General features: G+C 43.1%; 1 protein-coding gene across 1 annotated transcript; it reads right to left on the bottom strand.

Moving 5' to 3' along the window:
- Window positions 1-708: 708 nt before the first annotated feature.
- agps (alkylglycerone phosphate synthase) lies at window positions 709-24,852 on the bottom strand. The gene is made up of 20 exons (XM_053877410.1): window positions 24,622-24,852; window positions 21,544-21,633; window positions 20,264-20,354; window positions 20,075-20,195; window positions 19,917-19,991; window positions 19,351-19,422; window positions 19,034-19,113; window positions 17,259-17,339; window positions 16,100-16,225; window positions 15,731-15,839; window positions 13,356-13,483; window positions 12,562-12,613; window positions 11,430-11,506; window positions 11,240-11,352; window positions 9,215-9,284; window positions 8,043-8,104; window positions 7,403-7,492; window positions 5,639-5,738; window positions 5,368-5,425; window positions 709-1,694 (listed from the first exon to the last, which is right to left on the bottom strand). The coding sequence occupies exons 1-20, from the start codon at window positions 24,813-24,815 to the stop codon at window positions 1,573-1,575; spliced, it is 1,911 nt and encodes a 636-aa protein (XP_053733385.1). The 5' UTR covers window positions 24,816-24,852; the 3' UTR covers window positions 709-1,572.
- Between the last annotated feature and the right edge of the window lie 245 nt (window positions 24,853-25,097).

Consider the following 25,097-nt stretch of genomic DNA (forward strand, 5'->3'; position numbering starts at 1 on the left):
ATTCCCCTCAGAACATTCCACATTTCTGATAAAATATTTAAACTCCGCTGGATCAGCGGAGCAGAAACTTTGACCCACTTTAGCGCTCACCGATGTGACGGTGACCTCTTGTGGACGACTACCGTAACTGCACTGGAACGAATCTGACTCGATCAAAATACGAACATCTACAAATAAGACACATTTATAGCCACAAAAAAAAAATCTGTTTTTTAAATATTGTTTCATTCATATAATTAATGTTAAACCATCTGTTTATTCATGTATAAAATCAGAAATCCTGGTCCATTCAAACCAATTATTAGGACAATAATTCATATTTCCTTGTGAGTTTAAGGAGACTGCGTCACATTTGTAATTCAAATGATTTTTTTGATTAAAGTGGATTATAGTTTGTGCGTTGGCGACTGTCAACAGTCTCTAACCGAGGCATTAATACGCATATTTGATTTGAAGGCAATGACATCCGCTTGTCTGCAGACAAAGTGCAGGCTCGTGCTGTCTGTCTCTCAATCCGAGGCATTAGAGTAGGACGTGGGTGTGAAGAAGCTGCAGTGTGTTTCAGGCGTCCAAGGCTGAGCCGCGTGACGTCAGCAGCAGCGCGTGGGCGACTGTGTGGGTGAAGATGACTTCCTAATGAGGCCGTGTGCAAGGAGAGGAAGACAGTGGCCGTGGAGCCACAGAGAAACCAGCAGTCAGAAACTGGGAAGCATTTATTGCACAGACAGCTATGACAAATGAATGGTGACAATATCTTATGGAGGACACACAAAAGGGCAGTAACTGGCTTAGTCGACCTTTTCAATTTTGAACTTTGAGAAAGAATAATTTACTCCAGTGGAAGCAGGTTAATGCAACACTCGTGTATATATATTTATACACTCCCTTGTAAACAGCTGTTAATCGACGTAACAAATTTGGTATCAAACATCAGAACACGGATTCAAAGTCACACCACAAAGGGGTCAAAGTGCGGCTGTTTAAACGACAGGGCAGATGCTAACGTAGGTCGCCATGATGCGTCTTTGGTACGGCAGAGCACCGCGATCCCAAGCAGGAATGATCAAACTCCTCAGTAACAAATGGCGGAAAGTCTTAGTAGAAAACATGAATTGAAAATTCGAGGGGCTGGTCTTATTAAAATATATGGATCAGAGATGTCTCACGCGTACGAAGGGTTGACTTATGGCATAGAAGGCAGGAAGTCACGGAGGACATTCACACATCAATTTAGCGTCACAAAGGGACAAACACCGCGGAGTGTTTGGGGGGGGAAGCTTTAGAAAAAGGCACAGAGCTTTAGAAAGTGCATTCGTCAAGAAATGACCGCTAAAGAAGTGCCTGCATACAAACACACACAGGAAAGTAAAAAAAGTCGTTGGCAAAGGTACTTAGGAAAGATTATTAGAATATGATATACACGGATGTTCTGTCGTGTCTAGGCCTCGCCTGCAGACAAAGTCCCACTTCATCCACAACAGTTTTAGCATGTTAGCTCAAGTGTTTATTTGATGGCACCGGATGTGATGATCACTGTTACACGCGTTACCATGAGCGGCTCTAGAATAGAAATTAGAGGAGGTTTCTGTTGCCGAAGATGTTCTGAGGGTCCACATAGTCCTTGACGGACTTGAGCATCCCGATCCCGACATTGGAGATGGTGTCCCGCATCCATTCCTTCCGAAGTTTCCCCACTGTGAGTGACAGGGAGAGAGAGGAATAAACAAACAGGAGCGGCGGAAGGAGAGCGGAGGAGCGGCACGGCTGATTGCTCAGCGGGAGCCGGGAGCCGATCAATCTTGTGAGAGTGAGTGAATAAACAGAGGGTGATAAATGCTTTGATTCACGGAGGAGAAATGTTTTGCATGGCATGATTTATGGAGCTCAGCAGACTATCAAACTCATTAGGCTGCGTGTGTTCCCAGAGGAGGAGGAGCGGGCTGCGGCGGGGCGGCCCCTCACTCTTCCCTCCTGCCACCACTCCCCTCCAATTCCCATCCTCCCCCGTCACAGAGGAGCTGCTTGTGTTCGCCTCTCCGACCAAACACTGGCGAGACTGAAGGAAGCGACACGGACCAGGAGCACGAGACTGGAGTAAAACCTCTGGTTTGGTTCGTCTCCACGTCCCTGGTCAAAACGTACAAACCGTGTAAAACTAGCAGATCGCTTGTGGGAGACGTCACTCTTGGCTTCAAATAAATCGTCTTTATTTTGTGGGCCACGTAACAAGACTTAGCAGGCCGGATTTGGCCCGTGAGCCTGGTGTCAGACACGGGCCTACCATCTCCAACTACACTGCCCTGGTCAAATCTTGTCAAAGCATCATCGGTCATCATGACGTCACACGTTGACTCTTTAAAAGTCTTTTAAATTCACATGCCAAATGAAATCCGTCCAGGTAGCGATGTAGACCCTCTATCAGGACCTGGACCTTCCCTGAGTCCCCCACTCCACTCAGCGAGATGCTCTTACAGTCATGACATCATCACCGGGACCAAACTTGTAAAACAAGTTCATTTTGTCTGTCTTTAGCCGTCTGAATGTGCATGAGAAGAATCCTCAGTTCGTCATACTATGTTTGGTTACATTAAACGAACTCGCCTCTTAAAACTCAACTGCAACAATTTCTTCAGTCCAGTAGGGGTCGCCACAAAGCGATACCCCAGGTCAACACAATTAACAGAACGTGTGTCAAAAAGATGTGGAACAGCCAGGTCTAACACGTGGTCAACAGAATAATCTGATTCTAAAGTTGGTGCATAAATCCACACTATCAAAGTTATCACATGCAATACTCAAATATTTGTATTCTTCAGAACCCATTTCAGAGAAAGAGGTACAGATTTCCGACCATCTCGGTTCCTTAGGTAACAAACCTGCTCGCATCTATTTTGTGCTGTTAAAAGTGCTGTGACAGCACTTAAGTGAAGAGCAGTTCAGGTGGATGAACTTATGAGTGTTTAAAGGTCACCGCACCAGCTTCTAAGCTGGAGGAGGTTTGGGAAGTGGGTCGGCTGGAACAGGTGCCACTCGTGGGTAAACACTCCAAAGATATCGCAGAGTTTTTGATCTACACGCGGCTGCTGCATCGGAAACCGTGGAGCCCCAATGTGGCGCCCCAACGCATCCAGACAGAGAGCTCAGGTGGGGATTAGTCGTGAGGCCTGTCCTCTGACAAAAGAGGAAGACAGCGGGGTCAGAGCAAAGGCTGAAACCACATGCACCTCCAGATGGTGAGAGGGAGACCAATCAGCTGCTGCACAGTAACTACAAGCAGGACCACCTCTTCCTCCTCTCCCCTCCCTCGTGTCCCACCTTCGTCGCGCTCTCCACCCAGCAAAGAGGGAAAACAGAAGGTGCCGTGACTGCATCATTGCCTCCATCACAGTGATAATTTACACATCTATCTTATCATATTCTCTCCTTCTTCGCTTCGCTGTTGCAATCAATCTCTCCAGGTTGGTTCCGTGCGGCCCGGACATGCAACAAGGGGCCGACAGTTTCAGTTTTTTTTTCCGAAAGTGAGACATTAAAATGAGTCGGGAGTCATTTTTCTCCGGTTGATGATTAAAATGGTTCTTCAGGGGAGCTTCTCTAAAGAGGTCCTGTTTGGCGGGGGACAGTCAAGGGGGTCAAGTCTTGTCTTTCAAACTCAGATCAGGACTGGCAAGAAAGATTTAAGTATTGCTTGTGCGATACGGCCGAGCCGCTGTGTTGGCGAAGAGGTGGGTGAGGGAAGTGGATAGATGGATGACCCTCTCAGTGATGGATGTCCAGCAGGTCTGCAGGTGACCCAGTTAAGAGGGATCTTTCTTCACGGCCTCATGAGTTCACAGTTGTGTACTAGTTATTTTTAGACACTTTTAGAGTAAAGAGAATATTAAAAATATTTTTCCAGCCCAGATATGTCTAAAGCTTGAACGTAAAATTTTGCTTTGTGTCTCACCAGAACTGTCAACCAGTTCAAGAGCAATTATGACAATTTAAAACACAGTGATACAACTTTTTAGATGCAAAAATGAAGACCATTAACACAACAAAAGTCGCCATTTGTCTTGGAAGTGACGGAAATATGATGTCTTGTACACGCCTAAATTCACTTAGTGACGCCCACACAACACAGCGCTGACCTGCTGTGACTACAGGGCCACCAGAATGTATATTTCCTGCAGCGCCCTGCCTCCTCCCCATCCTTGACTACATCTGTTTTGTTTGATACACAAAACCCAGCGAAACTAGCTCCATTTGTCAAGCGCTGATTGTGTGCAGACAAACTGGTGTGTCTGCGCCCAGATAGCGAGCCCCACCGTTATTAATCACAATTACAGAGTGGGCCTCGCACGCTGGGTGCTGCATCAATATCCCCTCCTGCCCCCCTCCCGTCACCTCCCCAGGCTGCTGGGGGCGGCCGGGCCACCGTTTGGAGGTCAGTGTACAGCCGGCGATAACGGCAGCATCATTTACCCTGGCCCACTGCCTCCTTTTTATTAGCAATCTTTTAATTTTGAACCCGTCCCCGCCTTCAGGAAAAATTGCAATTTAATGCGGCAGCTGATTCACGGCATACTGTTTTTGACAGGCGTGATGAATAGCCTGGAGTGATGTATGAAAACAACCAGGCGGATGGCAATATAGATAAGGTAGCAGTTGGGTTTGGCCCTGATGCGGTCGAGAGCCGTTCCACCAGCCTGCCCTCACTCACGTTTCATTTGGTCACCGCTGAAACGGACAAACAGTCGAGTCACAAAAACTTGCAGGAGTTTGAAGGGGGCGAGAACAGATGCACATTTATAGCTCTGCTGGGCGTCAGGCCACCAGCACGGAGGAGAGACTGTTGAGTTGTCAGCTCCTCTTCCACCGCAACATGAACGATAACCACACACTTCACCGTGTGCACACATACACTCAGAAGGTTACTTGTTTCTAGCAGCAGAGACAGTCACTTAAACTGCATTACTGGATTTTAAAACTTGATTTACCAACAAAAAAATCTACTAATAGGGATTTTCTGTGAGGCGGAGGAGGTGAAGAGGAGAGTGCAGGCTGGGCGGAGGCAACTGTGGAGTCAGAATGACACTTCACAGGACATAGTGGTTCATACTGGCCAGAGACTCAGAGTCAGAAGAGTCATAGATGAAGATACTGAGGTTGTCCATGGGATTTAGGACAAGATCAGAAATGAGTCTATCAGAGGGACATGTGGAGAAACTCGGAGACAAAGTTCAGGAGGACAGACTTGTTTGTGGAGAGGAGGGACAGCGTTGGCTCAAGAATGTTGTTGATGAAGGAGAGGAGGACAAGGTGGTTATGATTGGATATGGAATGCCCGAAGAAGAAGATAGCTGATGATGATTAAGATGTTATTACCTCCATGGTGATGTGACAGGCTGCCTCCATTGGCGAGAATTTCTTCTCTTGCTGCATGCTGGAGAAAAAAAATAATGAATTCACTCAGAAGGACTGTGAGATGACAGGCTGGAGGTTCGGTTCCATGATGCACAGGTACCCATGCACAATAACAACAACAACAACAACAACAACAACAACAATAATAATAATAATAATAATAATAATATAATGTGGACATATTCATTTGTTTTGATGTAAACGGTTGAACTGACTTTAATAAAAACTGTACCTCTACTTGTTCATACACATGTACTGGATCACTGAGTCCTCTGTAGTTGAAGGCAAAATAAAAGTAGACGCAGGCACCAGCATCGTACGTCTGAGTAACCCTGCAAGAGCAGAACACACTTCAAACCACAGCAAGAACGATCTCAAGTTCAACCAGAAACTTTCTTGCTCAGCGCCACAGCAACTCAAGAGCAGCATTTTGTCCTGGAGCTTCATTTTCATACAATGTATTCAAGAATGAAGCTTCAGCTCCACCCCTTTTCTATTCAAGGTTTCCAGAGCAGGGAGGTGGTGGGGAAGAGCCGCCCCTTTAATGCCATAGAATTACTGATATTAAACGGCCGTTAAAGCTCCATTCTTAGACACAGTCATGCAGAAGTTTTCCATTATTTAACCACATTGCCATTTTTGAGCAAAAAATATATTTGAAAGAAAATTATAATAATAAAAATACATAAAGGTCAGTCAAATAAATGCTATTTTTGAAGGTATCGCAACATAAAAAAAAAAAAATATATATATATATGTGTGTGTGTGTGTGTGTGTGCGTGTCATCAATTAGGAATATTTTTGGTTGAGAAACCTGGTAATGTTGACAGTCTGTCTAAATATCAGATTACCACGAGAAATCAAAGTAAATAAATAATAACAATGGAAAAAGAGCTTGGAGATTATTGTTCAAACATGAAACAATAATTGCCAGGCTCCACAGAGGGGCAGGGTGCTGAGCCCTTGTTCATTTGACATGGCCCATCACCTGGCACAGTGACTGCTGTGGAGGTTAAATGGACAGATCAATCATGTGACAGACTGTGGCCGAGAAATGAATGGCTCCAGCATAATCAGGCCGCGCTCTAATCTCCACGCCGTCGCCGTGCAGCAGCCTGGTGTTCCTCCACTACTGGCCCCCCGTCTGTCGGTCAGGCTCCGCTGGCTTAGAGTTTGAATATGTTCCAATTGGGAGAGTTAAAACAGTTTAAACTGAAGAAAGGAATCTCATCAATGTGAGCATAAATACAGGACTGTAGAGTGCCCCTATTCTTTTGAGGACATCCTCAAGCAAGGCATTATTTGGAGCTATTAACAATTTTCATTGATCACTTTTTAGAGAGTTTTTAAAATCATTATTCAGTTACAATTACATTTCCCGAGGGTCCACATTACCCTCTGTGACTGGTTACAGACACCATGACACTGTTCATTGTAAAACGATTCTCAATATAAATCTGTTAATCACTGTGGTGGGAAAAACGGATCTAAAATGGTGGGAAAAAAAACCCAAAACAATAATAAGCTCAGTTTTATTTAGAATTCAGATAGTAATGATAAATAATAAGCACAATGCCAATCTATAGTTTTGCTCTGACTTCATGAGGGCCACATAAATGCAAGCAAAGGGCCACATGTGGGCCCAAGACTGCACTTTGCCCTAATTTGTTTTGAATATTAACGCTGTGGAATGAACGAATTGTGAACACTACATTTTGGTCAGGCAGTTGACCAGAATCTATCCCAGCTACCTGGAGCGAGAGGCAGGGGACACAGTGGACAAGCTGCCAGTCCCTCATGGGATGCAAATATACATCAACTTACAAACAATCACAACGAATGAAAGATTTAGAGACTTATCTGTAAAAAAATCTGTATGTTTTAGGGACTGTGGGGGGTGGAACAAACTACAAAGACTGACAGAAGGGCAAAGGCCAAGCAGAAAACCATTGGTGGCAGCTCAGTTAAAAACTAAACCACAGCTACAGTGTGTTACCTGCACGTGGACAAAGGTGGAAACTGGACTCCTTTGGCTTTACATTCTCCAATGATGCGTGCTTTGACATTCCGACAAATGTCCAAAACCCTGTCGGAACAAGAGAGAAACTTTGAGGGAACGGAACAATTTCCCTCTTAAAACATGTTGAATTCAAAATGTCTGGTCTGATTTCATCATTAAGACCATCATTTGAAGAAAAGGGGCTCAAGACTTTTGTACTAGAGGTTCCCAATGGTGAGGAAATGGCCGCCAGCATGTGCAGTCGTGTGGAGGATGGGGAGGAGGACGGGTAATGAGCCAAACACATGTGCTCGCCTCAGTGCCTGATCTCTTGGTCTCTCCCGTCAGGCATGTTACACAACGGGAAGCACTGTGTGTGTGTGAGAGTGTGTGTGAGAGAGTGTGAGTGTGAGTGTGTGCGCGTGTTGTTATACGGAAAACATGTCCAACTACACTAAATAGAAATTCACAATTTAGCAGGCAACATCCACAAGTGTCTTAGGCTTGGGTCAGTCAGTGAGAGGAGACAGTTAATGGAGAGGAACGGCAGCCATGAAGGTGACACAACAGACACGACGGTTTCCATGAAACATCATTGGTTGACAGAGACAGTGCAATAAGAATCACAGATATTTACCTGTCCCAAGGCACAGATGTTTCAAATGACTCCCCGATCACATAGTAGTCCATCCCCAGATCCTGTACGGAATATATAACACATGAGAAAGAAGAACCGGATAGAAGGATATTCAGGCTTCTATTACTGGAATATGTAATTTAAGACGGATCTCGAGTTGTGAGAACAAAACACCACAGCCCTGATGTACTAATTTCAGGTCAAACCATTAAAATTACAACATGATAAAGATAATATGGACAAGATCATTCCTTTTAATTCAAAAATGACACGCGGAAAAGTACCACCAGAGGGAGATAAAGCGACACATGCGGAAGGGAAGGAAAACACTCTGGGTGAGATCTACACTTTTGAGTTTGCTGTACAGCTCAGAAGTAATAAGACAAACAGAAACTTTAATATGTCAATCAAACATCCACAAGCAAAAGAAAGGGATCTGTTGTGATGTTGTGTGACACATGAATTACTCTGCCTGCATTGTTCTGTTTGGCAGACAGGAGGCGTGTCCATGGAGGGACAGATTAGATGTGAAACGTGGAAGGGACCATCATTCTAGCTTTGAGCTACATGAACAAAATATCTCGTCAGTTCTGTTAACTACAACATAAAGAAAAAGTCTTTAACTCAATTGACAGACACAATTTTACTCGCTGGATCCGAGAGGCGACAACAAAAGGGCTGAACTACGTTTCTGCCCTGCTAGCTTGCTACATGACTTATCAATTTTCCACTAGTTGTTGCTTCATATTCCAAAGGCAAAACAGACCACCTGAACTGGAAAACTGACAACCAACCTTGCTGGAGATGCTAAAGTAGTTTACAGCAGGGGCATCTGCTCTTATGAGACATAACTGAAGGCCACAACAAGCCCATGGGCCAGATTTTGAATACATCCATCAAGGCTCTACTTTTCATTTGAAATAACTTCCTGAATTGATTGAAATTCAAGTAAGAGATCTGTTTTCCGCTCACCAGTGAGCCCCATATTTAAATGTACTGATCCTGACGTGAAAAGAAAGAGACCTTCGGAGAAGTCTTGGACGCCCAGATAACAACTGTGACCCGATCAAATCAAAGAACTACAGAGGTCACACTTCTGTGCGTCCATCGCTGCTATCTGCCGCCCCACCTGTCCATCATCTTACGAGAGTAAAGCCAGAGGAGTGACCCACCCGGAGGTAAGCGATGACAAAGGTCAACATGTAGCCTCTCTGACCATTGTCCTCTCCAGCTGCCAGGCCCCTGGAAAAGAGATAACAGGGTTAATATTCAACAGCTCTTGTTTTTAGCTTTGTTGGTGCGAGCGCTTCTGCTGCCTCGGAGCCTGTCACTCCAACAATGTACGGATCAATGGAGCCGTGCTCCGTGCGTCGCCACAGGTCAGCCGCACATCCATCACCGGCGGTGTGTAATCAAATTTTCATCTCCTGGCTAAACCAATCAGGCCGAGCTCATTAGAAAATCACTATATTGATCTCCACTGCCTTCGCTACACTAAAAGAAAATATTCCTCGGAGGATAGCACTTATCCATCAGCAGCACTTGATGTGATCGCCAATGGTGATTTATTTGATAGAAAGCAATAAAGCAAAGGATGCTGCATGTACCTGACACACTTGTTATGATTTAATCGCTAGCTATTGCCATGTTATTACTTCAGTAACCAGCGAATCTGGAGCCTGGCCAGGGTTTGATCAAGAGAATTATAGGATCAATAAATATTACCCAGAAAGCAGGGGGAATCTCCTGCAGCCGGTTTAATATTAGCAAGATTACTACAAGGCTACATTTGATCCCGAACAAAAGGAAAGAAAAGAATACGCTCAAATCAAAAGATTGGTATTTGACTCTGAGTGAACAAGAAACAGAAAGGGTGAATTATGAAAAGGGAAAACAATGCTCCGAATAATGCTATTGGAATCCCATATAGATTTGTTCAGGAGTGATACATCACAAAAATACATTTAAGGACCACCTCATTACAGATGCGACCTTCTGAGGAGATGTTCCAGGACGGGAGCAGGGATCTCTTTAAGACTAACAGGCTATTGATTTCAACCAGGTCATCGTTGATCTCATCAATTACAACATAGCACAAGCTGCTTCCTCACAACCGCTTTAGATATTTAAGTTACAGCATTGTTGCGTTTAAAACATTGAGATGATCAAGCATACAAACTGTTATCAAAACAAAACCCAAGGCATTGCATTTACAGTCTTTCTATATTTTAAATGTTTTGAATAAATGAATGAAAAATAAATGCAAGAGATGTAACTCCACCCATTTAAATGGAAAATGTTATTGACACACTAAAGTACCATTTCATATTAACACAATATAGCTGGGAGATCATTTGATCTAATGTCCTCATCTGTCATGAACCTCATTGGTTGTCTTCCTCTTCTTCATCTCCAACCTCCTTGACCCAACTATCTCTCTCCTCAGCCCGTGTCCAAACCATCTATCCTCTCTAACTTAGTGTCTGAACTTCTCCACATGTCCTGTCTCCTAAGGACACCCTAGTGTCACCATCTCTGGCACCTCTGATTCCTGAGTCTCTGAACATCACGGCAGTGACAATGACTGTTCTGTATAGCTTCACTCTTGCAACGACTGACAGCATCATCTAGATGTAGCGTTATTGTTAACACCATGTGTGTACTGTCTGTTGGAGCATTGTCAACAAACAAACAGTTTTCTTTTAAAACCCCTTGGTACAGTTCACTAAAATATGTGTGATACATTCATGTATTCATTCACTAGGTCAAAGAGCAACTGGTCTCTAACCCTGCTTCCTGGGGTAAAAGGCAGGGGACATTCTGGACAGGTCATCAGACCATCACATGGCAGATATATCGAGACAACTACTCCCAAACAAACTAAGGAAAACTTTTGACAAACGTGAAAATTCTGTGTGTTTTTGGAGAGTGGGAGGAGACGGAGTGCACTACAGAATTCAGAATCACAAAAAAATACTATTTAAGTTGAGGAAACGTCTTAGCTGGGAGAACAACTTAAGCCTTAAGCTATGACAGCTTCAAGGCCCCAAGATCTAAAAAAAAAACTGGTTCGGAACAGTTGGTTAAATTAGAGGCCATTTTGCCTGTGATTATACTCCATGCACCACTATGTCAATCAGGGCTTTGATCTTCAGTGATGCTTCATTGTGAGCTGGAAAATGAAAGAGTCTACTCACCCGAACTTCGCAGCAATGTCATAAACTTGCTTCTCATGCTGCAGGACCTTCTCACGGTCACCCTCGAACAGCAGGGTGGCCACACACAGGCGGTTCGGGTCAAAGCCTTTGAACTGTTTAAAACACAGATTCATAGTTGTGAATTGAAAGCATGTATTGTATGGACGTATCGCTCTGGATTATAGTTCACCTTGGTGATGTAGAATTTCTTCAAGCCGTCCAAAAAGGATGTGAAAATTGATGAAACTTGAGGCTTCAGTGCATGACCTGGAAAACAGATTTTGTCACAGAAGCGAGAAAACGGAGGCTCACACGTGAGGAAGCCGCCGCCTCTGCTCGTGTCCTAAAGTATTCTGAGAGGGCAAGCGAGTCAGATTTACTTGCAGTTTCAAACAAAAGGAGGAAAAATAAATGGCAACATTTGAATAACTTTACAACTGGCCAGTGGCTGCCAGCGACAGCCGCCATAAATCAGAGGCTTTCTGAAGGGAAGTGGGGTTGACACAGCGATATCCGTCTTCCTCACACACACTTTTTGATTTATTCCTGATCGGACTCACAAAAGCGCCTGTGGACAAGCGAAAATGAGGGGCTGGGGCAAATGGGATGGTTATCAATCACAGCGTGGAAGTCACGGGTGATGTCACAGAGACTTAACAGTTCATTTACCCCCCCCCCCATACTCTCCCCTCAGCTCCAGTCTCTTCATCACTTAGTGTCCTAATTGTTTCCATTCCAAATTTTGATTGCAGGTCTTTAGGTCTGTAGCAGCCATCATACTCATTAATTACATGCCCAACATCCAGAGAGGGAAAATTAACGCTTGGTTTTAGTGCGACAGAAAGACACTCAACATTCTCCTCCAGTATTCTGAGACGGACGACATCAGATCATCTGCACCAGGAATACATCACTTCTCCATATTCAACGAGATAAAAAAACGAGAGGCATAGACGGCATGTTAGAGCCGGGGGTTCTGGTTATTAGAGGAAAACCTGGTCGCCTCATCGCCCCTACTTACAGCTAAGAAGTGCCTACTATGTGAAAAGTGGAAATATAGGGGAGATAATGAGATCCCTGGAGGCGGAGGAACTTTACAGAGATCTCTGGCAATGCCAGACGCATTCCACGAGACCTCAAGGAACAACATCATAAAACTTCAATGCAACAACGACTTAATTTTGTCCAGGAGACATTTTTCATTGTGCGCTGGTTCTCAGGCCACATTAGTGCCACGGTTCTATCTGCGTAATGACGACCCTCCACATTCAAAAACACAGCAGAGTATTGCAACATTAAAAGCAATAAAATGATGGACTTACCAAATTTAAACTGCTCATTATCCATCAGTCGAATGGATGCAGGAGCACACCTCTGCAGACATGGAGACAGCACAGATGAACAAATGAGCCTCATTCATAGACCCTAATACCGAGGAAACTAAAAACTGCGCACAAAAATGGACGTTAGATATTAAAATTAAGAACACACAGCTAATGACTAACAATAACAACGTTCCAATCAGATGATGTCATGAATGAATCAGTAACCATTTACCTTTGAGGCGAAAGTTCACAGCCTCATTGTACAAAACACTGAAGACAGATTGTGTTTCACAGAATTCCTTTCAATCGGCAGAAGCTTCTTGGTTTGTTTTGCACTTTCCACATTTATTTTTGACTTCTGCAATCTGTACTTTTGCTGACCAGCAGCTGAGCTTGACCTCTGTCATCTTTGTGTAATTTTGAGCGAACTGCAGTCATTACATACTCAGCGGGCCACACTCGGCCCCTCTGCCTCGAGTTTCACACGATTTTGGCATCAGTGGAGTAACTACAAAATTATTTTTATTTTTTTTTTTCACATCCTGGATTTAAGTAGGTAAGGTTTGACTTTATAACTACTTTTTGGGAATACGATTAGTGGTATTCCTCAGCAATTTAATAACCTTACCAGCAGACAGATTTTACTGTATTAAATGTTGAATATGACTTAAAACATTTCCAGAAATATGAAAATGCATCCTATCAGATGCCACTTTTCATATCGCTTCATTTCAAAAAGTTAGAGACATAACAGTAGACTGCTGCTTTCCACATCACAGTTGAGAGGTTACCTGTCTGGCAACTTCTCTCAGACAGGCAACACCTTTCTCAAAATTGGGAAAAACCACAGAGCCGTATTTCCGATACTCCGGTACAGGCCGGATCTTCATCGTCACCTCAGTAACCACACCGAGGGTTCCTGTGGAACAAGAAAAAAAAAAACGTCAGTCAGTTCCCATAATTTCTTTGACCTCACCCCGTCTTGGACCGGAACTAAAGACCACTTTACAGGGTACTGGTACATGTCCTGAGGGGGGTTGTGGTGACCTTTGTCTCAGATTTCACCTTGTGGTTCTGGTTTTATGCCACACACCGGTGGGTGGGGGACGGAAGATTTATCAGCCAGGAACACGAAGGAAAAGAGAAGGAACCTATCAAAGGCAGTCAGCCGCACCACATATACAGGTTCACCTAAACCTCCGGCTGACCCTTTGACCCTAAAATCTGTTCATTAGGTGCTACTGCTGCTGAACACTGGAAAAATCATACTTCTATACTGCACATTTACAGGCAACAGATACACAAAGGATTATTTTGAATGACAACTATTCACTCAAAATCTTCTTCCGATTGATCAATCTTTTATCCTTTATGAGAAAAAGCCAGTTCTCCTTTCAGGTTTATCAAGTAATATTTAAATGAGAGTTCATTCATCCGCTTGCCATCATTTGCAACAATCATTCCTTGCTTAAGCGGTATTGCAAAACAAATCGAAATTGAAAAGATTTTACAAATAAGACCAGATCCTTCATTATGAATTAGTAATGCTCATTTCCTCCACTTGGACTGTTAGTGTCATAACTAAAGAAGACTAATCACCACGGCGTATTCCCAAAGGAGACTTAATGTTGAGCTGCAGGGACATTCATCTTAGTGGCACGAACAAACAAATGTGCTTCACTCGCCCGAATACATTTGTTACTGCAGTAGCTTGCCCTTTTGTACCAACTAAATAACAAAGGCCGGACTGGTGTTGATTACTCACAGCCTTGTTAATCAGACTGATTGAGAAGTGAACTAAGCAATGCGATGTCTACAGAGACACCGCTGGCCGGTGCGCATGCTAATAAGCCCTCACGTATGACACCGCATGTCACACGCTGCTCCCCAGTGGCCGGGCAGAAAACACGCCACTCTGTGACAAGAACCCAGAAGCCCCTCCTACCTGAGTGAGGCGGGGCTTGAGTGAAGGAGAGCAAGGCAATGTCAGAAAAACTCTTGGGAATAAAGGCAATAGAAGGGATGGTTAGAGAGCAACATATTTTTTATGTAGCAATCTATCCTGGATGGAATCATCTCACAGATATAGCAATAAATGAGGGAGATGATGTATGCTTCTAAGGTGGAACAATATATGAGATAATACGGACATAATGCTATGGTTTATATGATGTAGTACATGAGGTTCTATAAGAACATTGATCTTTCAAAGTAGCACTCAATTTCTTTAACATTTTGTATTTTGTACTAAAAAATAATTTCATTAAATATCCATCCAATAGCTTTTGTATCAGGTAGAAGGGTAAAAAGCATTTTTGCTTGCTTTGCTGTTTGATAGCGGCAAGAGAAGATTGAGGGACCCAATGAGTCGAACACTTCAAGAACAGAAGGTGCAGAGGCAGGAGGACAGAGAGGTCAGCAGTAGATGCTTTGGAAGAAGCTATAAAGTTTGAGTGTTACAAGCGAGGCGGGCCGCCCTGGCTGCTAGTGAAGCTGCGGTTCAGATGGCAAGTCCAATTGGACAAGGGAGACCCCCCCGATGACCCTAACAACAAGGCACATTCAGGAGCATCATTGCTATTGGACAAAAATATAAAAAAAAATACAACAATTAAATACAAGCATATGAAAAGTAAGTGACCAGAGGACAACATCAACGTTTAGGACCTGACGAAGACTATTTAAGTGAATTATGAGATGAAGGAGCCTCAAATCTTGTGAAAAGATGAAATCATTGTTCTAATCCATGTTTCGTTTGTGTTCCATACCACAGAAAACGGTGGTTTTAACCTGTAATTATCCTCTTATACAAGTCAGGGAGCAGACTGCTGTGTGTCGTAGGGCGAACCAAAGTTTGGAGCCACATCTGCTTACACGATGACTCCGAGACTCTGTGAACCCCCTCATTATGCAGGGGGAAACCTGGCATATGGCAGTATTCTCTGCAGGCGTGCACAAGGACAGGGCACTGCAGACGTGTGGCGCGGACACTGGCTCGCTCTCAACTGAAACACGATCGCTGGTTAATGTGTATGAGAGAGGCCCCGCACCTGAGAACCGTCCTGATGCTGCGGTTTTATCTACAGACCAGCAGAAGTCAAATTCACACGTGAGGCCGGAGCTGTGCTCACACACGCTTTGATGTTGCAAAGCAAAGTAATCTAACCTTCTGAGCCCATGATGAAGTGATGAACGTCTGGTCCGGTGGACATTCGGGGACCCTGGCAGCTCTTTTCAATCACCCCTTGAGGAGTCACCATCTTGATGTGGACAACCTATCAGCAAGAGTCGTGACTAAGGAAGAAGTCTCGAAAAGCTTTCAACGTCAATTTCTAGAAATCGCCTCAATAAAAAATGAAAACAAATGGTAAATAAGGAAATTAGAAATAAAGACACAAAAACTGAATGTTGATGAGCAAATGACCGATGATGAATGTCATGAAAGCACTGCATGCAGCTGATCACATGAGTTTCAAAAGGGTGTCTATTAATAGTTTCATAGGGATTAAGGTGAGAGGCAGGGCAGGCGACCCACCAGGTCCTCGATGTTTCCATAGACATTCTTCTTCATGCCAGATGCTCTGGTCGCCACCCAGCCCCCCAGGGTGCTGAACTCCATAGAGTCAGGCTCGTGTCCTGTGCAGTAACCGCTCTCATTGAGCTGCACGAGACGAGAAGAACATTCATCTTCAGCATTAGTATGTCATTAACAAATAAATGTCACAGGACGCAAGCACAGAAAATGGAGACCTCTCCCAAGCAGCTCGCTGACACCTTTCTTTACTTCACCAATATACCTTTTGTACATTTATGATAAAATTGGCACTGGCAGCAATGAGCAACTGTGGACAGCAGGTGGCAGTAGAAATCACTAGCATGGCAACAAAAGAGGCTAGAGCATCCTATTGACAGAGTGATGACTCAGAAGATTCATGGATCCAGATGGTGATCCAGAACACCAGATAACAGATAAGTCAAACCTAGCAAGGGAATTTGATGACCAATGTGTTGACCAGCGTAACGATCCAAATGGGATAACAATGGAATTGAACTCTAGTTAAAATGAGTTTAAATGCTGATTAGTAAAACATTTGTGTCTAACTGAAGTTACTAAAACTGTTTTTGCAGCAAATAAATTGGAAAACACAAAAATTCCTCGTATAAATGAATGTGAAAGTATAAAAAGAGCTTCTGGAGGATGTTAAGAGTCAGACTATCCATCAAAGCAGACAACGCCATAAAGGATTCTGTCTTTGGGTAAACCATTAAATAGTAAAAGTTAAAAAGTACAAGTAACAATAATAAGGAACTTAAAGACGTTTCACCAGAGGCCCTGCTTTTAAGATGGGGGGAAAAGCAGCCCATGTTTTATCACTGCGTTTTCCTAGAAGGCACTGGATAACGCAGATCCATCTGCTCCTCTGAATCGCCCAGTCGAAGAAGAATCTGCTCTAAATGCGGCTCACGAAATCTCCCGCATCAAACGCTTGCTCCTTTTACATTTCTCTGAATTAGCTTGATGGTACCATCTGGCCCGGACTGCCTCCTCGCTCGCTAATCTTTCCCCTTCAGCGCTCCTCTTCTTCCTCAAACTCATTTCTGCCAGACCTCCATAAAAACAGTTACCGAAGGACAAGTGATCTCCAGCAGGTGAGAGGCCAGATTTGACAGCAGAGAGAGTGAGAGAGACTTACCAACCGCTCCAGATCCTGACCAACTATGCCAGCTTCCACATGGGCAGTGAGATTCTTCTCATCGATCCAAAGAATTCGGTTCTGGAAGGTTGGACAGACGGCATGAAGGGATGTTTGGATATGCTTATCAGTCTACCCGCATAGTTGACAACATGTAGACGAGGGAGGTGTCGGTGCTCAGTTACAGAACAAAGACAGCAGGTTCATCCTTCAAACAGTCAGGGTTTACTTAGATTCAGTACATGTGCACCACGACAGTTGCCAAGTCCAGTCGCAGTTACCTGTTCTGTTATTAACCTACCCTCACCTCAGCTCATCCTGAATGCTTGTAAACTGTTCTCTCTCTGAGGAGATGATGACACCATTAAGACTGGACTAGCTTGATACTTGTTTAGCCCCTCCATGATAGTTGGGTCACTACAGATAAAAGCATCAACGACATGACCTTTTACATGCCATGCTACAAGGCTTCGTAAAGGCTGAGACAAATGAGTGAGCATGAGCTTTGAGAAAGGAGCAACAGGCAGTTTGGCTCAATGTTAAACTCAATTTAACATCACACTCCAAATATACGCCTCTTATTTGGGCTGCTGACCACACGGCCGACCACGAACGGCAGGAGGCCGTTGCACGGCTGCCATCAATTATTCTGCTGAGGTAATAAACTTTATGTTCCTTCCATAGTGCCTCTTTCAAAGCTTCCACTGGAGCCACCTCATCTTTGACCTCTGACTCTGGAGTCTGTGGCACCAAACTTTGGCAGGCCTTCAACAGCAGGACAGATTATATATGACACTCACATTGGCCAGGACCAAAGTAATGTACGGATGATATCCAGCATTTTATATTCTATCAAATGGGACATATGCTCACTGTTAAGTGGGCTGAATTTGCCTTATGATTAATGGCGGGTACCAAAGTATCATCACATCTAGTCCCACAGCACCCTCCACGTGTATTAATTCATATGAGGGCTGAACTAGAAACGATGAAACCTGAAAATTAACTGTGAGAAATGCACTTCTCACTGAGGTGTTGTAAATTTGTCAGTGTACAGCAAATACGTCTGAAATCTACTTCAGGATTTATAAAGTACAAGTATTGGAACGATGCTTTTAGGATCATAAATCACTGCACTTCTTCATGGAAACAAGGGCAAGAAGAGGAAAGGTTGACAGCAGAGGACGATCAGGAGAGGTTAAAGTGGAGGAGACCAAAGAAGAAGAAAAATAAAAGAGTAAGAAGAGTACATAGAAAAATGAATGGGAATATGAAGAAGGGAGAACCAATAAGGAAAGAAAAAACAAGGAAGTAGAGAAATCAGAAGGAAACTTAAAGGTGAATAGAGAAAGGTGAATATAAGGAAGATTAAAAAGAAAGGACAATAAGGAAGAAAAGAATCAGAAACAAGGTGGACAGAGAACAGAAGAAGGAAAAGAAAGCAGAGACAGAGAAAGGGAGAGAAAAGAGAGGGAAAGGAAGGGAAATAGAAAGAATATAAAAAAAGAAATAAGATAGACATGGCAAAGTCAATGAGGAATGACAAAGGAGAAAAAGGGAGAAAGAATATTTTGTCAAGTACTGAACCTCCTGAAAACAGTTGGCACAACAGCGAAACAATCTGAACTGAAAATAAGTTTTGAGGCCATCACAAAAGCAGATAAATTGACTGGATAAAGTAAATCATACAAAATAAGATAACTGCAAACGTGTGAGCATGAAAGACGTTTCCTAAACTCCAGCAGCAGCTTTCTCCAGGGCCCATGTTTACCCACCATCTGTGAGGTATCCAGAGAGACGATGGAGCGCGTTTCCTCCTGAGGACACTCCAGGGCACTGGAGACGCTCGTCCCTCCTGGATGGAGATTCAGTGATGAGATTTGGCTTGTTAGTCTTTGTTCTACTGCAGATCAATGACGACCCTAACACAAGTTTAAGACTACAATTTTAATCATCCCAAAAATAATAAAAATGTTAATAGGATTGGAATGAAACCAGCATGTGGAACAGCATAATACTTCTCCTCCACAGAAAACACCTCTCCGTGTAGCGCTCCCGGAGGAATTGTAGAGAACGATATTCCATTACTCACCGCCGTATGGTATTATACAAACATTGTGTTTGCAAGCCAGCTCCACAATCTTCACTACATCATCGTGACAGTCTACAAAGACAAAGAGCATCATTTATAAAATTAGAGACCATCACAGGACACGTTTTATTTTCATCCTCAAAAATGATAACCAATTTCACTGCAACAATGTCGCACAACTCTGCACATTCATTTATTCTGTCGGGGAATACATTGGAAAGAAGGAGGCTGTTTTTAATTCAGGATCAGGCGGGAGAGGAGTGTGTTGCATTGGTGGCTGTGCTTGTGTTTAAAAAGCTACGGTGGTTCTGCAGCCAGAACAGATAGTACAAAGATCCTGCCTCATTGCAGTCATCACTCGGGAAAAGACAGATAACACCATAGATAGAATTCCTCTGCAAAAACGTCTTTTTTAAGCTTGAATAATACTAAAAATCACTGAATTATTACTGATGCCTGAGCTCAGCAGAGTCACAGTTTTGAACATCTAAATCACCAGTGCCAGGAATCAGCAAAAGGACGAGAAGGAAACGACCAACACAAGGCCTCAGATGACAGTGACTCACTTGGCCACAACACCATGTCTGGAACGCGGCCAAACTTCCCTTCTCGGAGGGCGAAGATCTCATGTAAGCAATGGCCTAGAAGGACACGGAGGACGAGTCGAGAATGAAACGGTTCAGAATGAAACAAAATGAAGACAACTTTCTGGAGGAGGACGCACCATAGCCGCGATATACCCGATCCTCTGCATCCTGAGACAAGGGGATGCCTGTGGATTTCAGATCATCTACAAAGGCCTTGTTGATATTTGGGGGCTGCACAGCGTTGCTATTCAGTAAAGGCTGAAACAGAACAAAACATTGTTGTTCTTCCACTGGCGAAACTTTGGAAACAAGGAAAGGAGAGTCACCGTTGCTGAAGTTTTGTGCTGAAGACTGGCTCCAAATGTGCCTTCCATCCAGTCTTTCAGGCCAGGAATGATCAGGCCACTCAGTCTGTACCTGGTTAAGTAAACACAACAAAATTGGATTAGGGAGTGGTTTTACTCCAGTTCAGGCAAAAATGTGTTCATTACTTGCCAAGAAAAAACTTGAATTTCAAACTAATTTGAAAAAGTTGGAAGCCCAGATGAAAGACTCTTGTGCATGTATGGTGGACATTTATGACATTAAAAGTGAAATATACACCACAAAAGTATTTGTATTGTAGTCTGTTAAACTATTAGCCTTAAACCTTTTAGGTCAGCTACTTTGTTCCACTTTTTCTTAATACAGACAGGAAATGTCTGACGTATCAAATGTAAACTTCTCATTAATTCAAGAAATTGAGTCTAAACATTTTGACAACTAGGAAGTCTCAACACAGCTAGTCTAAAACTGCATAGACTGCTTTCCTGCTCAGCTTGCAAGCTGTACTACATTTATATCACTAGTCAGAGAACTCAAATATGGCTAGCATCAATATGACATAGTACTTTATAATCATGCAAAATAAAATTGAGCAACCACAATTGGACAGAACATAACATAACATGACCGGGTACATTACATTTTGCCAGAAGAAATCATTTGCAACCATTTATTCCACAAAAAAAAATAAGAGTAAGTAAGTAATAAGAGTTCGTGAATAATTATTTTCAAAACAAATTATTAGATGTATTGTATCAACTACATCTTAATTTGGCAGGCAGCCTGATGCAACCATATGACTGGCCTTCCCACCCTGATCATGACCCAGCTGCTGTCACCGTCTCACCACAGCATGACCGCCCTCAGCACGGTGAAAAGTAAACAGAAGTCTTCAACAAAAACACCTCTGCTGCAATGAACGCAGAGAAGGAGGTGTGTGACATTTATTTAGCTGTCTTCAGTAACCATACGCTGCACTGTTTTTTGTTGAACACTATGTTGTGTATACAGCTCCCAACATGAACACAACAAACATACAGACACGTGAATCACAACACGTGCCTCATTCGAATCAAAGTGAAATAACAACATTTAAAAGTTGACTATCCATGACGGATTATTAAGCCGCATTGACTCGTAAATCGAGATGATGCAAGTTTAAACAGATGTCAGTACAACTGCCAACCACAGGATGGCAGTAGCACCACATCGCTGAGTGTGGAGGCGTCGGTGGTGTCTCAGTTTAGGTTAAGCAAATGATCCATGGGGAACTTTACTGCACCTTTTCCCGGTAAATTCTGCCTGGCCCTTTTTGTTGAAGAAGAATCTTGAATCGCTGTAACCCCAGCCGTTCCACTTCATGACCTCTTGCCTGTGAAGGATGGGATATTTTCAATTAACACTTCTAAAAAACACACTGTCAAAGAGATTCATGTAGACGCAAGTTTCTTTCATTCAACTGCAGAGTTTGGAACTCTGCTCAAGTCAGCAAATAACTTTGTCTCTACTGAGTGGGGCACATTTTTTACCCACAGCTAAGAAATTAACTAGGCAGTACGACACATTTGTTATGGGTTCTACGCCGACCATTAACAGTTTACGGCCAAAAAAGGGGAGATGGAGAAAAATAATTGTATAACAAGAGATGGGTCCAAAAACACACCCTGCGCACAAACAAACATTTTCAGACAGAGGGCAGCAGGAGAAGTCTTGTCTGAGTTTAGAATTCAAGGAATGTGTGGAAATCCTTAAAAGGACGTTACTATGCAATTACTCAGCTCCACTTGTGAGCAGCAATTGTCTGTTTACACAGAGAACAATAGTACTGACACTGACCCAATTCCGAACAGAGAAATGGCTATAGCACAGTTTACAGGTTATAAAAAAAGATTTAGTGAGCAGTAAAGCATGACTCTGATCGTTCGCCAATTTCTACTTTGTTCAGAGGAAAATCATTGCTTGGAATTCAACATATTAGGACATGTAATGCAGAAGAATGTAGCCTTTCATGCAGCCCCAGCTGTGGTCCACGAGTTTCTGGAGTGAAACTGTCGATAAATACCTGCATCGCTCGGAGTTATGGTCCATGTGTGAACTAAAAAGGAAGTGTTGGCGAATACAGCTGGAATAATCAATGATTTTATATGTTCAAATTTAGGGTCAATAAATGACATCCATCCACTTCATTCTGCCTGTTTTCTTCATGGGGATGCTGGAGCACATCAGCAACTTGGGGTGCGACACGGGTCGCCAACTGCTCACACCAACACTTTTCCTCTTCATAATTCTTGGACTGCAGGAGGAAATCAAAGTGCCTGAAATTATGCATCAGTGGTATAGGCAAGTATCTCTACAGGCAGAAATGTGGGTCGGTGTCGGTAATTTGAAGTGATTTATTCAAAGGTCATTCTGGAATTGAAGAGCATTTTATGCGCCAGCCATAAAGTGGCTTCTAATCTAAGCACAAAACACAAAAGCATGCATCAGTCCCGAGATCTTTTTGTATCTCAGATTAAAGATTTCAAACGTAATACCTTTATGATCACCACAGATGATTCAGGTAATAGAAAAAAAATGCTTGCATCAGGCAGCTATTCGAAATCTAATCTGTGCCACCAAAACATGCATGCAATACTGTCGCCCCAATATTTTTAGGACGGTCGAAGAAGAAATAGACGAGTCACATTGCATCATCTCACACAGGAATGAAAAACTATGTCTAATATTTTCATAACTGTGTTTGCACTACCTCAGGCAGTTAATTAAGTTGTGCAAATATTTGCTGACAACATTTTTTTTGGTCTTTATTAACTCACTATCAATAGATTGAGATATATATATATATATATATATATATATATATATCAATTGTTATTAGGACCAGTAAGGTTAATTCATCTATTAGCACTAGCACAGTCACCAATGGCATGGTTTCACTGTAAGTACTGTATCTCCATAAATGTCTGTGATCACCTGAAAAAATAAATCAATCAAAAGGCAATCAATCAAAAATTATGGGCTTCATAAGTGTCATTACAGTGGGACCCACTGTTACATGTGCTTCTCCATGGTGTAACTCCTGATGTAACACCGAATGAATCGTACTTCTATTTGTTTGGATTTCATTGTATTTTACTTTGTAACTAAAGTAAGAATGTTTTTAAATGGTCTTCAATGGTCTAAAGATAAATATTATTTTCTACTTGTTCATATAGAACTCGTTTCAAAGATTTAGATATTTGTCAATGAATGGTTTTTGAGGGTTCAAACAACAAAAAGGCAGCAGAGAAAAGTTTAAAGGATGATCTGTGACATTAAAGAAAAAATACCCACCAGACAGATGAGGTAGTGATAAACAAGGTTAGGAAAGGTCGCAGATGACTATGATATCTCACTGTACCTGCAAATCTGGATTTTTCGTCTGAAATGACCCAACCTGTTGCGCCTGAGGAGCACGGACGGATGTCTTAGACTCCTGTGTCGTCATTTGGAAGAACTACTTTCGTACGAGTTTTGGAGAGAGGGTTTTCAACTCTTTGGTTGAAGAATTATTGGGGTGAAGACTGGCGATTACGTGGTATTTGATGAAGACAGTACAGTCAGAGATCAGTGTGTACAAATCAGGCAGGAGGAAATTGGAGCACACAATTCTTGGCCACATCATGCGCATTCACTTACGCAAAGGTTACATTGGCCTCATGGTCAAGGTGGTTCTGAACTCTTTAGCACTCATTCACTCATATTTATAGCTGTGTCACAACTTCGCACTAGGCGTCAGCACAGCGTGGAGGGGGCAGTCGCTAACTGACAGGAGCCGCCTATAGGGTGAAAGTCAGACCACCACTTTGCTCAGCCAACCAGATCAACTCGGGGGAAAACGAAACTTCCGGCAGACGTACGTTTCTATAAAGGCGTTAGATTTTATACATATTTATCCACACTTAATAGAAGAGGTTATTACAACATTTTATTTAAATTTCAATATCGGTGACACAAACTCGTGTGCACAGAAAGTGCTTCACTTCTTGCTCATGAATGACAAGCTAACCACGGTTTTAGAACTTTTGCTCGCTTTGAGTGAACCAATAGTTTGTGCTCACGGCAAAATTGTGGAAGCGCCCTCGGGACTGAGTTAATTCACGAATTTAAACGTGACATTTGTGTCAAAGTAGCCGCACCCACTTATCTGAACGCCACTGTGGTAGCTATGTGACGTTAGCTAGCAGGCTAACCGCATTTTACTCCATGGCTGTCGTGTTTTGTTGTCACTGATCGAGCGCAGTAAGTTCGCTGCAACAATGCTGATGTTGTTGGACGGACTAGACAGAGGGTTCACTGTTGCTCCATCCCTGCCTCGTACCTCCTCCTGGGCACCGTCTTCTGCTCGTTGGTCGTCTCCGGGTGGCTCCCCTGAGCTTTGCACTCAACTGCAGCGACGGTGGTGTCGTCCTCATTCGTTCTCGGTACATGACCAGTTGTAATTCCCAGTCTTTGCTGTGCGATTCTTTGCCTGTCAGGGAGCTCCCCGCTGCTGCTGCCGCCGCCGGACGCCATGCTGCTTCCGTGTTTGTGCAGGGAGGGAGCGGAACCACAAGTCAGAGGTCAGCGCCGGGAGAGAGTGCTGCGTTCAAATCCCTGGGAAATAACATCGCCTGTACGAATTAGTACACGATAAATTAATCGAATTACGATTAATAATGCTTTTACGTGAAAGTTTGCATCCAAACTACCTTATGTCTATCAGTGTTATGTTGTGCTGGCAGTAGTAATCATTAAACAAAATGATTTGAAAATAAATATATAATTTCCGACTTTCATCATGTAACGTGAACGCGC

Source organism: Synchiropus splendidus, chromosome 10 (assembly GCF_027744825.2).
Source record: "Synchiropus splendidus isolate RoL2022-P1 chromosome 10, RoL_Sspl_1.0, whole genome shotgun sequence".
In the NCBI taxonomy this organism is placed as follows: Eukaryota; Metazoa; Chordata; class Actinopteri; order Syngnathiformes; family Callionymidae; genus Synchiropus; species Synchiropus splendidus.

What these genes read in the sequence shown, in the direction of transcription:
- agps (XM_053877410.1), bottom strand. Translation starts at nt 24,815, where the DNA reads ATGGCGTCCGGCGGCGGCAGCAGCAGCGGGGAGCTCCCTGACAGGCAA. An exon ending in CTTCATCATGGGCTCAGAAG is followed by an intron (nt 13,484 to 15,730) that starts GTTAGATTACTT and finishes CTTGTTCCACAG; the next exon opens with GAACCCTCGGTGTGGTTACT. An exon ending in TGAGAGAAGTTGCCAGACAG is followed by an intron (nt 12,614 to 13,355) that starts GTAACCTCTCAA and finishes CCATGTCTGCAG; the next exon opens with AGGTGTGCTCCTGCATCCAT.